This window comes from Acanthochromis polyacanthus, chromosome 15 (genome assembly GCF_021347895.1).
Source record: "Acanthochromis polyacanthus isolate Apoly-LR-REF ecotype Palm Island chromosome 15, KAUST_Apoly_ChrSc, whole genome shotgun sequence".
NCBI lineage: Eukaryota > Metazoa > Chordata > Actinopteri > Pomacentridae > Acanthochromis > Acanthochromis polyacanthus.
In genome coordinates, this window is record NC_067127.1 from 14958022 (window position 1) to 14973431 (window position 15410).

At 40.0% G+C, this 15410-nt stretch overlaps 1 protein-coding gene across 7 annotated transcripts in view; it reads left to right on the plus strand.

The window, feature by feature from the left end:
- pde10a (phosphodiesterase 10A) overlaps nucleotides 1-15410 on the plus strand; it is a 63845-nt gene that overhangs the window by 36498 nt on the left and 11937 nt on the right. For 3 of the 7 annotated variants that reach the window (XM_051959810.1, XM_022192345.2, XM_022192348.2), the window contains 6 exons: nucleotides 10619-10647; nucleotides 11795-11918; nucleotides 12868-12917; nucleotides 13014-13154; nucleotides 13774-13929; nucleotides 15064-15114. In XM_051959810.1, the coding sequence (XP_051815770.1) occupies nucleotides 10619-10647; nucleotides 11795-11918; nucleotides 12868-12917; nucleotides 13014-13154; nucleotides 13774-13929; nucleotides 15064-15114 (551 nt within the window). Of the gene's footprint in view, nucleotides 1-10618; nucleotides 10648-11120; nucleotides 11919-12867; nucleotides 12918-13013; nucleotides 13155-13773; nucleotides 13930-15063; nucleotides 15115-15410 lie in introns of those variants that run through there. The other 4 variants (XM_051959811.1, XM_022192349.2, XM_022192350.2 and 1 more) reach the window with 3 other exon arrangements.

Consider the following 15410-nt stretch of genomic DNA (forward strand, 5'->3'; position numbering starts at 1 on the left):
GATGGAAAAAATCACTTGTTAATAAAAATGACTGGATATCACTAAAATGTCAACTAACCGTCCGAATTTAATAACAGCCACCTTCTAATCAGCTAAACAATAGTAATATGAGCTTATTCAAGAATTCTTTTGATTCTATTACTTTTATTAAGTTGAAATAATCATGACAGATACTTCATTTTTTTTCAATGTATCAGATTTATAGAGAAAATAAATTCTATCTGTGTCCGAGGAATCACTTTCAGCTAAGTTACCCGTTAACAAAACACCTCTCAAGGAAGTGTGTTTATTCCAGATCACATGACCTGCTCCACATGATGTCATTTCCTCCTGAAGAAAAGACTGGCAAGACTCTGAGGCTTTCTGAGTTATTTAATATAAAGTAGTGTATGAGTCAAATATGGATATATCACATTTCAACAGGTTTACTACAATATCTTTATAAATAACTTTTAATTTCAATTTCATTCAATTGTATATGTAATATTTTTGAAGAATCTTTGTCTAAAAATATCACATGGTGGTTGGTTATAAGCGGCCATGTTGATTTTAGACAGCAAAAATGTCAACTATGATACCTGTCAACTATGTCTTTTTTTAACTTGATTTTCTTTTTTAATGAGTTGTGGCAATGTAACTCTCATACTGCACAAAATACATCTTTGAGTCCTCTTTATTTCCAGCCATAGTTGTGCTGTTTCCGTAGAGGTGCAAGACTTTCTATTGCAGTGAAAAATGAGCTCACAGTGAGTGAAAATGAGGAGCACACACACACACACACACATACTGTGATTTTCTATCATTGTGGGGACATACCATTGACTCCCATTCATATCTAACCCTTACCCTAACCCTAACCTTAACCCTAACCAAAACGATGCCTAACCCTAAAGAAACGTTTTTGCACTTTTACTTTTTTCAGTAACAACAACATGGCCAAGAAAACACTGTTTAAACTTGTGGGGACCAAAATGAGGTCCCCACAAGTGACATTTTTTTCGGTTTTCCTACAGTTGTGGGGACATTTGGTCCCCATAAGTATAGCCAGCACCTGAGCACACACACACACACACACACACACACACACACACACACACACACACACACACACACACACACACACACACACACACACACACACACAGCTCAGGTCTGCCATTCCCGTGGGGACTTACCATTGACTCCCATTCATATCTAACCCCTAACCCTAACCTTAACCAATACCAAAACAATGCCTAACCCTAAAGAAATGTTTTTCCACTTTTACATTTTTGGTAACAACAACATGGCCAAGAAAACACTTGCCACCTGTGGGGACCTCATTTTAGGTCCCCACCATGAGACGAGTCCCCACCGATATAACAAATACTCAGGTTAAAGTCCCCACCGGTATGTATCAACACGTACACACACACACACACACACACACACACACACACACACACACACACACACACACAAATGAGAAAACACCCAGAAGCTGCCTGGGGTTCAGAGGGTTATTTCATTTATTAGAAAAAAAAAAGGTAGAGAGATGAGGGGGATAGAGTTGGGGACCACCAAGCCAGAGTACTTTGTTTTTTCGGTAGCTCAAGCACACCAGGTCACCTTCAAACACTACAAAACTAATCTACACTACTCATGGACAAATTGTAATTCTGGAATAATTCAGGCATCAATGTTGAAACTGATTCTGCTGAAGAATAATGATACAGAAAGCTCCACCCTGCAAGTTGACCGGATTGGTTCTTTAGCTTTGTTACATATGAAACCACAAGAAGTGTGAATCAGTGTTTTTGACACTGTCATCAGTACACTGAAGCTTCAAGGTGGAAATGTTCAGGCATGGCATGAGTGCTTATTTTGCTCATTTTATGTCTTCTACCATATAAAAAAACACCATATGGACATGCTAATGAGGTAAAAACCCATGTTTACCAAAGGGGATCTTAACATATATGATGTTTTGTCAAAAAAACTCCACAAATTTTACACATCAAAATCTGTGTACAGGCTGTACGCTCTCCTACTATGCATGTAAAAATAAAAAATAGTTTCTGAGTTGGTATTCATGAAGTTGTTAGACTACGTTTTATACACTTTTGGAATTGATCAGCCTTTCAGCTCAGAGCTGAGCAAGAGGCAACCAGACTGGGAGTGAAAACGTCAGTAATCAGCTTGACAGCTCCATAATCATGTCGCATGTCTCGCTGTCTGGGTTGATCTTTACATCACATCAGTAATATCACTAAGTCTGCTTCCTCTGTTCGACCAGACACGTTGGCACCACTCTGAAGCCTCTGTGTCGCTTGCTCTCAGTTGACTGTATCCACTCAGATCTCACAGCTGCTGTATCGAGGATGAAGGACGGAATCAGTTTATCTGACTTGTAGATATAGTTTACACATTTCTCCCATTGTATGAATGAAGCTGGACCGTTCCTGTCTATGCTGGCCCCGGTATTCTAAATATGTATCTCTTTGTTCATTTTTGTTGACACTTTCCAGAGATCACACTGTGTTATATTTGTTACAAGTGCAGCAGCGGCAGCAGGACCTGTCATCATGTGACCACCACAGAAGCAACCATTGCTTCCTTGGAGCAGTCCCTGCAGCCAGTCTCGTTCTCACTTATCATGTGATGGACAACATTGGCTTACATAAATTAGTTTGTCTGTACATGTACAAGGGGGTGTGTTTGTGCAAAGATTGTGTTCTAGCCTGTAGTTCCACAAAAAGCTTTTACATGCATTTATTGGGCTAAATCTATGGTGTAGGTGATGTATGTCTTGTTATAAATAACCGCTTTATGGTCCTATTGTATTTTTTTCATGTTATTTTTTAATGCTTTACTTTTGCTTCTGTATTTATGTATTGAGAAGGCTTCAACTTTCAGGGTTGATCTGTAGCAGCAGTGTGTTACAGCAGCCTGAACACAATGAGATGAACTCAGTTTCCCAGAGTCCTGCTGATGTCATTGGACCATCACACCTCTCTTGACCAGTGTCCCACTGGCAATGTTTACTTCACACCACACTCTGTTTAGGGGTAATTAATAAGTCCCAACCCCGCTGCTCTGTTCATCAGAGGCCTCTTGTTACTGATCTGTGCCGTCTACAGTGCGCACGCACACACACACACACACACACACACACACACACACACTATAAATATACTTCCTGCAGTTTCCAAGATAATGAAAAAAAGTAGTTGCTGAGCAGATCATAAAGCACCTAAATACCACTCCATACAATTTGCACCAAATGCAATTTGGTTTTAGAAAGTATCTTGCCACTGAGATTGCTGTTGACTATTTTGTGGAAAATTTTACAATCCAGGTTGGACACAGGGGTGTTTTTGGGACTGTTTTTTATTAATCTTAGGAAAGCATTTGATACTGTGAACCACCGGATATTGTTGCCCAAACTACCCCATTTTAGTCTTTTAGTGAATGCCTTGAATTGGACTAATTCCTGTATTTCTTTAGTGTGTTAGGGTACAGAGTGTAAAATAGTTTCACCGTGACAACTATCTTGGAGTACCACAAGGGTCGGTGCTGGGGCCACAGCTTTTCAGTGTATTTATAAATGATCTACCAAGTTGTTGTCCACCAAATGTAGTCTGTCAAATGTATGCTGACGATGCAGTTTTGTATGTTCACCCAAAGCCAAAAAGCAAGTTGCCCAGGAGCTGACAGCTGTTGTGGGTCATGTCTTGAAATGGCTTGATAGCTCTCAATTACATCTCAACAAGACAAGTGGCGAAATCAATCCTAATATCTCTGTAGAAGGCCAGACAGGTAAGGTTGTAGAAGAATTATATACTGAGGAATTATCTTAGACTCACAACTTCATTTCAAACAACAGGTGAGGAAGATTATTCATAGGATGAAATTTAAACTGTCCAATTTTAAATTTATTTGGAATAATTTTGATGTGATGATTATGAGCAATTAAACTTGGATAACATTGTAAAATGTGCTGTTTCTGTTTGGTTTACAAAATTTGCCATGGCTCGGCTCCGCCTCTGCTATAAGAGATTATTAAAAAAAAAATTCCAGCAGATCAACCAGAGCAGGCTCTAGGTGTAGTTGCATAGTACCTTTTATTAGAAGTGCTCTTGAGCAGTCTACATTCTCTTTTCATGCATTACAAACCTGGAAAACTATACTAAGTGCAGTTCGTGAACAGCCACATCTCACCTCATACATCTCAAAGCATGGCTGTTGGAAAATCAGAGCTGTTATCAAAACACTGTGTACATTTGTTTGCCCGTTGATCGGGCTTGTTCTTGAGGACTCTGTAATTTGTTTTAAATTTGTAGACATGGACTTTGTGCAATACAGTCATATGTGATAATGTTAAAGGATCATGAGTGATTGTGATAATAGGACATGTGCAATACTGTTAAAAGGGACATGAATAGGGTAATTATGTGTAATGTAGACAGGGATATGTGCAATAGTGAAAATTGAAAATGTGCAATACAATTTTATGTAATAGTGTCAGAGGGATGTATGTAGTGGACTCATATGTTGTAGTGACAGAGGGACAAGTGTAGTATAGCAATAATGACAGGGACTTGTGCAATAGCAGCAGAGATATTTGTAATATAATCATATGTAGATGTTGATTAATTACTGCTTAATAGCCTGCCTTGGCCCCCCAGCTACTGTCTGTTTTGTGCACTACGTGTTATCGCTTCTTGCTTGTTTTTCTTTTTTGTATGTCTTTGTTCAGCTATGGTATTATGTTATTTGTAATTTCTTTATTTTTGATCTGCCAGTGGGACTCGAGATGGGAATTAGCCGTACTTGCTACAATCACTCAGATTTACATGGAAATGTACATTAATGCGAACTGTCCCATTTTAAAAAAATAAAAAATAAACAAACACACAGTGTATAAAAATACTGTCTGTCTTAGTCAGACTATGTGAGACTTTTTGGTCTGGAAGTTCTGCTTATGCAAGTTGTGTTGGATAAAGGGTCTGTTATTGTTGATGCATTTTAAACTATGCATAATGCAATTTGTGCTTTCATGGTTTGTTCATAGATGTGCTGTTTATTTCCTTCACATTCTTATATAAGACTTGAATAATTTGTTTTATGTAAAAAAAAATCCTTTAATGTTTGGTCAAATTGTTTTTTTATTTCTGGAAAACTGAAAAAAAAAAAATAGCTTACACTTCCCTCTAAGAAGTAACAAACTATTTGAGGTTTTATCTTGTTAATAAAAAATGTTTGCTTAATCGGTTGTGAAATCAATAAATTGAAAGATAGGCTCAGTGAAACTAAATATTCCCAATCAGTCACACCTCCTGCATCAATAACTAGAAAAGCACTCGGAGAGCGCATACCTCCGTCATGCCGTTTGTCTGTCCGTCTCTGTGTGTGTGTGTGTGTGTGTGTGTGTCTGTTTGTCTGTTAACAGCATAACTCAAAAAGTCATGGACGGATTTTCACCAAATTTTTACAGGATGTCCGGAAGAGCAAGAGTAAGAATCGATTATATTTTGGAGGTGACCCGAATCACCGTCTGGATCCAGGAATTTTTTGGAATTCTGTAAAAATTTGGTGAAAATCCGTCCATGACTTTTTGAGTTATGCTGTTAACAGACAAACAGACACACACACACACACACACACACACAGACGGACAGACAAACAAACTCCGGTGATTACATAACCTCCTGGCGGAGGTAATGAAGAGCTTTGTGAAATCCTGAGTCTCTGGCCTCTTTGGGCTCCAGAGGGCAAGAGTTGGGCCGAGCTGTTAAGCAGCTGATACTGTTTCTCAGATGTGTTTAGAGGCCAGTCACAGGCAGACAAAGATGTGCTTGTGTAGCAGAACCTCATACCAACCACTGTGATAAGAGCACTGTCTCACCTGCAGGCCTTTCCATCAGGAGGAGGAGGAGGAAGCACCCAGTGCAGCTGAAAACATTTGTCTGTGTAGTCTGAACTAAAATGAAATGCTAAACCAAATATTTTAGTCCTTCAAAAGTAGAAATAAGTGTTTTTTTTTAAAAGCATCATCTCAGATAGTAAATGTAAGAAATTTCCAATAAATACAAATGTATAAAGCAAGGGGCAGTAGCTGTAAGCAAACAGGAAGTGTGGTGCAGAAGAAGAAGACTGCTGCTGCTTTTAGAAGCTGCACATCCTGAATGCAACAGGTCGATGCAGGACAACGACTAGGTCGACGCATATTGACCGCTGAGTCACTGCTAGCTGACCGTCCTGTGGGAGACGGTGTATCTGTGGCGGCAGATCAATAAAGCACCCATCAAGTATCGTCCACATTAGACGCAGCTGACAGAGATATTTTCGCCCAGGGCTGCTCATGTCTTCTGGTTGTTTCTTCATATCATTTACACCTTTGCACTTATATGTCAGCTACAGGTTTTGTCTGTTTTTAGCCCCTTAGCAGTACAGTCTATCAATCCATCTGTAGTTTTTTACACTTCAGTACCTCAAAAGATTTTAAAATTGCAACTTTAGCCTTAAAAACAGCAGATAAGGCTTCACACCACAGTAAACAGTGTAATTAATAACAAACCCAGCCATGAGCAACATTTTACAGTAGGTGCTTTCAGCTAATCTTTTAATGAAATTATCAGCAAACCCAGTTGAATAGATATACACTCTTTGTCTGCTATGCTGTGCTTATAGTATGCAGGCCAAATCATTTTGCAGGAAAACATTTATTATGAATGTAAATCTAGCAGTTTGATAAGAGAGCCCATAGATAAATTTGAAACAATCAATGGAGGTCTTGTGCTTTTTTTTTATTTTTATCTTTTCCCATCAGCTACCCAAATGCCCTCCTTTGATGTGGAAACATTACACCATGAAATCAATACGATATTGTGTGTGTGTTTGTGGGGTGAAAAGGCTTTTACGATATTGCTGGTAGTACGATGTTGGGGCAAGATAAAATTTTTAGATGAAGACTCAGGAGATGTCACGCTGATCCCAAACGTTTGACTTGACGAGGTGAGCAATGAGCACCCAATGCATCTCAGCAATATAAAGTATGCTAATAGTGTACACAAAGCGTTAAATTACAACAATAACCACGGGGCTTTCTCATTCTGTAAGCACTAAAGTGATCGTTCTTTACATTTTATATAGGATTTACCGTATCATGTATGCATACAATACAGTACAGTGCAGCCAAATCTTTTCACTGTTGTCGTTCAAGTTCCGAAAAAGTTGGGCCAGTGTGATGAACTTACTAAAAGAAGTCAGCTCAGTCTCTAGGAGAGTTGCTAGACAGTTGTGTATGTAGCGTCCTCTCCCAAGTGAGCTGGCAGTATATTTTCGAAGAACATGTCAGTGCTCTCTTCCTGTGTTTACTAAAAGCATTGCAGGTCCCCGAAAATATGGGACGCTATCAACAGACTCCTGGTGTCTGTCCCTGGGTTGGTGGGTGACCACATCATATGATTAAGTGCCCAGATTTGTACAAGCACCTGATGCATACCTTCCTTCTCAGCCCTAGGGAAAGCTGAGTCATTAAGGTTAGTCTCAAGACACATATCTGATTAAACAGAGATGTTATTGTTGCAAAAACAGGACAGGCATTTTTTTTTTTATAATATTTTGGTGCTTTCTTTAGAAAAAAAGAACCACATTTTCACCCACTTCAACAAAAACAACTAACACATATTGGAGTATATTGCATCTACTTTTCTGGTATCCAGGAAAAGCAGGCGTCTGAGAGCCTGCACCTGCTGAACACATGCATGACCCTGCATGCATGCTTTAAAGAAACTGCTGGAACTGGTCCAGCCAGGCAACTGGTTCAGCACAACAGATCAGATCTGAAGGGCACCTGATTTTCTATCTACAGTTGCAGAGGCAGAGTAAGGATCTGCATTTGACCTTACAGTATGCCCTGCAAGTAAAACTCCTTCCAGTTACTTCTTGACTCTTTAGACATTTCTGTCTTTTGTTTTGTGTGGACAGAGTGCACTCTCTGTGGTTCCACTTGGACTGCTGCACGTGAGATGCTGGCAGATATTGTGTGCCAACTTGTAATTTGATCTGCAACACAACAAACATAGACCGGTGACTTTTCCTGCAGGAGAGACAATGAACCCTCAGTTCATGGAAGAGGGAATACCGTGTGTTACTGCGTTGAAGAACGTCATCAACAGAGTTCGTTGGTTTTAAAAACTGGATAGAATTCCACGATTACATCAGCATTTTGTTGCTGTATGAATCAGCATTGCTGGAGTCATTGGCACTGCAACACTTTACAGATAGTGAAAAGTCAACATGTTCTGCACCTCAGTTATTTAGCAAACAAAGGCCTAAGATCATACATTTAATATCACTTATCGTAGATAACACTGCATGAATAAAATTCTATATTTTTGCAGGTTTTATAGCTGCATCACCTGTAGAGTCTTTATGTTTTAGTCTACATGTATTTGGCCCTAAAGTGACAGTCCTGACTCCACCCTGCCGCCCTCCAGTGAACGTTCCTCCCGTGGGTGAGGAGAGAGGTGGGACAGTTTTCCTACGACAGCCAAATAGGTGAGGGGCGCCTGAGAGCTGAGAGTTCAGGTCATGGAGCAAGAAAGCCTCCTCTGCTGATAGCTTGAAGTTACCCAGGCATCTTCACATGTTGCTTTTGCGATCGAACACCACGGACACTGAGGCAATGCACATCTAGTTTAAATTAAATAATCTGGATCCAAACAAGCAGTGGGTATTACATTTCCTGCTGTGTTTTTGCATTGCTTTTCATCTTTGTGGTCAAGTTATTTACACAGCGCTCTTTCTCAAACAGCTTTCGCAGAACTCTCATATCATTTTGCATCGTATACGCTATGCGTACTGTGTACACATCCTATACTCCATTACGTCAAGCTGCATTTATTTCAGATTGATATGCTGTAGATAAGCAAATTAAAAAAAAGTCATGCAGTTAGAGTGAGCTAAAAACAGCAACTCTGTTTGACTGTCTGTTTTTGTCTGCCATCTGTTTCCAATGTGTCTCCTGCTGCAGACAGTTCAAAGATGAAGTGAAGGGTATGATAGGCTTGTTCTATATTTTTGTTGAGCAAAATTCAACAATAATCGTTGGATTTGCACTACGTTAAAAAAAATGGGTGGTGTTGGACTTCTCTAACAAATGCAGACCACTTACTAACCAGTAACACTGTCAAATTTTACCTTCAAAGAGATTTGTGTCTGAATATTCTAGGCCTCAACAAGTCATTATTAAAAAGGTTCTGTCTGAAAAACTGTGTATTTTTCCTTTTTTTCAAAGGGGTTTGAAGTCCTTTTCAAGTACAGCTCTCCGTCCTCTGATTGACGTCATGCCCGACCAGGGGTTCACTCTAAAATAGGTCTCATGGCTAAGTTAGGAAACTCATAGCATACTGGAAGAATGTTTAAAACAACAAACAATGTAGCTGGCTGTAATTTCTTTCTTCACATGTTCAAAGAGGTATGTTTCAAAGGAGGAGCAGCTCACTTCAGTGGATGTTTCTAAAATCTGCCCAGCTCCTTGCATGGTTTGATCACATGAAAAATTTATCAAAGAGATCTAAACAGTCACTGGTCTTGTGTGCCGTTGACCCCCGTGTGACGAAGAACCGCTTGAGCTGTGTGAATGGTTTTATTTTCATCCTGAGTAGCGCTCCCAGACTATAAGTCCAGAAAGTGTTATGATTGGCTGAAGCTTTCATTAATATCACATACTTCAGTATCTACATCCAAAGGCAACAGTCGTATGTCTGCTGTCTCTCCAGCAGCATGAAATCACAGCAGGAATTTGCAATTGAGGCCACAAATTTTTGCACTTGTCATGTTAAATGACTGCTGCTCCTATATCTGTTTTCAAAGCAACACAATTAAAGCAAACATCTCCCAGCATTTAGTACATAAAATGCTAATCCGAAGTTTATACATAATGTGCATTAATCCTCTAAATACTGCATGGTTTTTGCATTTGTTCATTTACTGAGAGCAGCATATGCTTTTGCCTCTTTGCTGCTTGCAGTGTTGGATCTTTGTAATCCATCAATGTGTAAATCCACTGCAGCATCCAAACAGACAGAGTGGATTTCAGCCTGTTGCTTTTAAGCTTTTTTAATTCCAACAGCAATGACTGCCTTCACATTTGCATAGTTTCCCAGTCTGGACATCTAGCATTTTTAATAGAAGTATTTCATTAAATATTTTGCATTTTGAAGTGGCTCATTGGCAGTGGGATGTAAGAATTCCCCCCCAATTCATTAACACAAATGAAGCCTGTATGAAATCATTTTCACAACAGTATGTGAGTTTAACCAAACAACTCCCACTGTGGCCACAAGTGATAATTAATGGTAGATGCATGCAAAAGCAAAGTAGCGGCATGAGTCCGTAACAGCTGGTAGCAAAAGTGAGTTTGTGAATACTGCAAGGATGCATTTGTTGTGGGAAGAAACATGTTTTGTTTTGTTTTTCAAAGTGATGTCTCACTCAAAAACCTGAGTTTGCACATAACCAGATTCTTCCTGTCTCATCTGGCTGTTCAAAATATCAGATTACACCCTAAAGCAGATTCTAACTTTGATTCAGGTTGTTTTTTTTAACATTGTGACTTTTCTCTTTACAGATGACACATCAGCTAAAGAAGTCAGCAGGGTAGGTTTCTGCTTAATTTCATTTGTACACGTTTTTGTAGCAAGGCACAAAACTAGCCTTAGTGATGATCTGAGTCCATTCTCAGGATTCAGGACTGTGCCTGAACTAATTCATGGTCAGTGCAGAACTCAGTACTGTCCTTCAGTACTTTATGATGCAAATTACACAACTACAAACTTGGACAACAGTTGTGCATGTCCTAGTGCTTACTTTCTGTGACTTTGTCATATTGACGTAAAAAATATAAAAAGCTTGAAATTGTTTTAGTGTTTTCCAGCAGTAGAGTTGTCCAGGTTCTGTGAGTGTGCAGGTTGGTGCCAAGCATAAAAGTATTCACAGTAACAAGAAGTAATGTGCGTGTGCCGCTGCATTGTAAACTGGTCACACGTGACACAGTTGGCAGAAATAATCCTGGAAAGAGTACATCTCCCTTGCTACACATATGTTCACACCTTTGTCATTCACACCATTAGGAGGCCGTGTGTCGGCACCCACAGCAGAGCCAAGAGGCTGCACAGAAGACACACTCACACAGGCACACAGGGAAAATAAAATGAGGTCCACTCGACCCCTCAGTGCGTCATCCATACGTCTGTGCAAACAGGATGTGGGAGGATAGAAGGCGTCCCGTGGGTGAAGCTTTCTAGTGCGCCACTCTCCCTGCTGTCCTGTCCTCACCCTCTCTGCAGGCGCAGAAATAGACGGCTCCCTGGCCCCGTACAAGGCAGGAGGTCTGCCTCTTATGTAACCACACTTTAAAGCCGACGCTGAGCAGCAGAGTTTGCCAGTGCTCTAATCAGAACTGTGGGGCTCCGGTGGCCTCCTCTTGGGACTGCAGGGGGATCCCTTAGCGAGAAAACAGCAGTGAAGGGGAGTGTAAGGGTGGGGCGATGGGAGAGTGATGGTACGATGAATGGCTTTGTCTTTGTGAATGGAAGAAGGTAAGCCAGTTTCATTCAAAAAAAAAAAAGAAGGAAAAATCTAGCTATTTGCTGTCTGCTGCAGTAACATAAGACCGGATGCAGCTCAGACTGCAGGTTGTTGTCAGGTTTTTTTTCTCTGTCATAGCATTTGCTGAATTTTGAAATTCAATCTCAGTGTTTAGGGGAGAATGTGGAGTTGCAAATTCTATGTGTCTTGTGTCCAGCAGTACCAGGACACAAATATGCAGGGTGTGGTGTACGAACTCAACAGCTACATGGAGCAGCGCCTGGACACTGGAGGAGACAACAAACTCCTGCTGTATGAGTTGTGCAACATCATCAAAACAGGTAAAAAATAGAAATCGTCCAGATTGTTGATCCTCTCAATTACACAAAGTGACACTGAAAGCAGATATTTTTAGATAAAGAAAAATTCCTGCCTGATTATGACAAATGTTTACAAAAACATCTCAATGAACTTCGGGTCAAATACTTTAAATGCCACTGCAGCAACTGGAAAAAGGAGGAGAGGGATTTTCTGTGGTGCACATTATCAGAAATTACAGGAAGTTTGGTTAGTTTTAAGTCGAATTTAGTGTGTTTTTTTGACACCACCTTGCGTGCTGCAGTAAACCCCACCCACACGCTGATTTAATGAGGAAAAATAAAACAAGCAATGAGAGAATTATTGCAAGGGAATGGTCACAGTTCCTCATTCAGCCGAGCAGTCCAAATTTGTATTTACTCATTGAAGAATCCAAAAAACTAGAGAAGTCATTTTATGTGGATTATTCATTGATCAGTCTATCCAATGTGTGGTGTAGTTTCTATTCCCTAATATCACTCCATCAAGGTGGACCAAGATGGACTTAAGTTTATCCTTCTGTCAATGACCAGTATTCTGTATTTTATAATATCTACATGAACTGAGCCTGACCAAAAAAAAAAGGATCCGTTCACCCAAACCACACCAGTCATTAACTTCTTGATCGTTTGTGTATTGACTGCTCCACCGGCTTCTCTGTTGTCACATTGTGTGATAACATGACCTATATATCAGTGTGAAATGGGACTGGAAAGGAGGACTGGGAATGAGATGAACTGGATGACAGTCAAAGCCCTCGGTCAAAGTACCCTTCCTGTTATGTAGGACATTGTTAATAGATTTTTATTAGACTGTAACTGGACTGTTGTCTCCTTGTCACACTTTTCCACCTGTATGAGAGAACCCAGTATATCATAGAAATACACTTACAGCTATTCTCAGTTATTACCTGTGTGTCTCTTTTATCTACAGCAACAAAAGCTGATGGATTTGCACTTTACTTCTTGGGAGAATGCAACAATGTGAGTGCAGATGACTTGATTACATTTTATCCACGAATATGTGTGTGTATGTGTGACTGTGTTTCACCTCCTTTTCTCATGTATGCTTCTCAACAGAGTTTATGTTTATTCACTCCAACGGGGGCCAAGGACGGCCCTCCAAGCCTCATCCCCTCTGGCCCCATCGCATTTGGGACAACCATTGCCGCCCATGTTGCCAAGACTCGCAAAACACTTCTGGTAGAGGACATCATGGGGGTACGGCAGCTTTCTTGCAACCAGAGCAGATTTATCCTTTACAGTAGTCGCACATTTCACTGCATTGCTGTGATGTTTCAGGTTACACATCTCTGTATGCCCTCTCTCTATATATATTTCATTCAGTTGTCTTTTTTCATCAATGCCATTATTGATCTACTGAGCACCATCAAGCTAAAAGCATGTTGATTTCATGGATGAGTTGCCTCTTTAGTCACATTACAGATAATAAAACATCAGAGACTTTTCCTACTAGAGGTCCTGTCTATTCATTCACACTTCAAAGAGAAGATTTTTTAAGCACAAAATGCTTTCAAATTCAATAAACTATCATCAAAAGTGCTCTACATATCTATGAAAGGTACAGTGAATCATGTGACTTTTGACAAAGATGCATCTTCAGTTGTGAAACTCTTAAAAAATACTTGAACACATGAGACAGAGTCAAGAAGCAGTCAATATGTAAATGTTGCATAGCCACTATGCAACATTTACATATTGACTGCTTCGAGTCAGAAACAGAAATTTCTTTGTCATCTTCATCCATTAATGCACCAGCTTTGATCAAACTCCTGTACACTTCTACTAGTACTAACCTCCGCTGGTCTCCGTGTTGCAGGACGAGCGATTCCCCGACGGCACAGGGCAGGACTCAGGGATCCATGTTCACTCTGTCCTGTGCCTCCCCATCCTCACTGCCATCGGGGACCTCATTGCCATCTTGGAGCTGCATCGGCACTGGGGCAAGGAGCCCTTCAACCTCAGCCACCAGGAGGTCAGTCTGACCCAGACAAAACACCCCAAGAGTGGGAGGCTGGAGCAAGGCTCACAGAACTACAGTTAGCCTGGTATTACTCTTAATCTGGATCTGTTTAAGATCTCTGTTAGCTTTGTGGGGGTCAGTTTATTGTGGAAAATGCTTCCTAGCGGTGTGTCTAAGGACTTCCTACTATGTCCCAATAAAATACGTTCTGTGAATGCCATTGCTGTGAGCTAGAGAATTACTTACATACAGTTACGCTTTGGAGAATCTAATGTAAAGTATTTTAGACTTTGCAGAAACCATGTCTGAACAACATATTTCATTTACATGACTTCTAGATTTTGCACTTTCTTAACAACACAGTATGTTTGGTTTAATCTAGAATATGTTATTGAAACCAGAATACAGGATATAGAAGTTTTTTAGACATTTTATTTTGTTGTCTTTAATCTTGCATAATTTTGTGCTTTGGTCATTACAATACCTTAAACATTAAGATGACATGGCTACATGCTAGCAGACAGTTGCTTATTTAGAGATCTGGCGGGCACAGAGCAACATTTGAAATGTAAAAAAAAAGTTTTTTAGATTGTAAGTGTTCATCTGTGTTTACAGACTAACTATGTATATTTTATTTTATTGCATTTTAAGTTGAGCAGGTAGTCCGCAACATGTTTATCAAAACCTTGTCTTGCTGAAAACAACTGCAAAATATTAAAGCTGCAATCCAAAAATCAAAACAATGAGATAAAAGACACAAAAGTACTTATTAGGGTTGAGGGAACCTGCGGAGTTGCAGGATAATTCTCTGTGGGTTTGTTGCAAAGAGCCACCCCATTCACATTACCATTACTAATTACACTGTTTTTCATACATTTTTAATGGTGCAGCTTTAATTTTGTATTGCTTAAATGGTAAAGCACTATACAGATGCAGCAGTTTTGCAGGTGTGAGTCTGATTCCCCAGAGTGACGGTGAATTCATGGGCTAACTGTCCTGATGTGCAGAACGGATAATTATGTTGAAATATGTGGAAATGTGATAAGTACAGATTCAACCCGGAAAAATGTGTGATAGTGTTTGTTAATTGTGATACATATCTTTTTTCTGCAGTTCATTTAAACTAAGCTTCACTTTCTTTTTCAGGTTGCAACAGCTAATTTAGCGTGGGCATCAGTTGCCATTCATCAAGTACAGGTGAGCAAACCTCCACAGAGGATTGATTTGAATTGAACAAACTGTGCATTGCAGCAGACGCACTGTAGTGTAATATTTCAATGGGAACAAGGTGAAGCCTATCTGTCCCACTTATTTTGCTCTTGGATGACTTTGTTTGTTCTGGTTCCGCACTGGTGTTTTTAATGGGGAAATCCACTGTGTACAGGAACTGGGTTGTCACTGGGCCCAGTCCAATCAACTAAGCCATAGATTCAACAAACAGCTCCTCGAGGACGTCATTATGCCCCAGTGCTGTTTTTATATGAACAGATAGC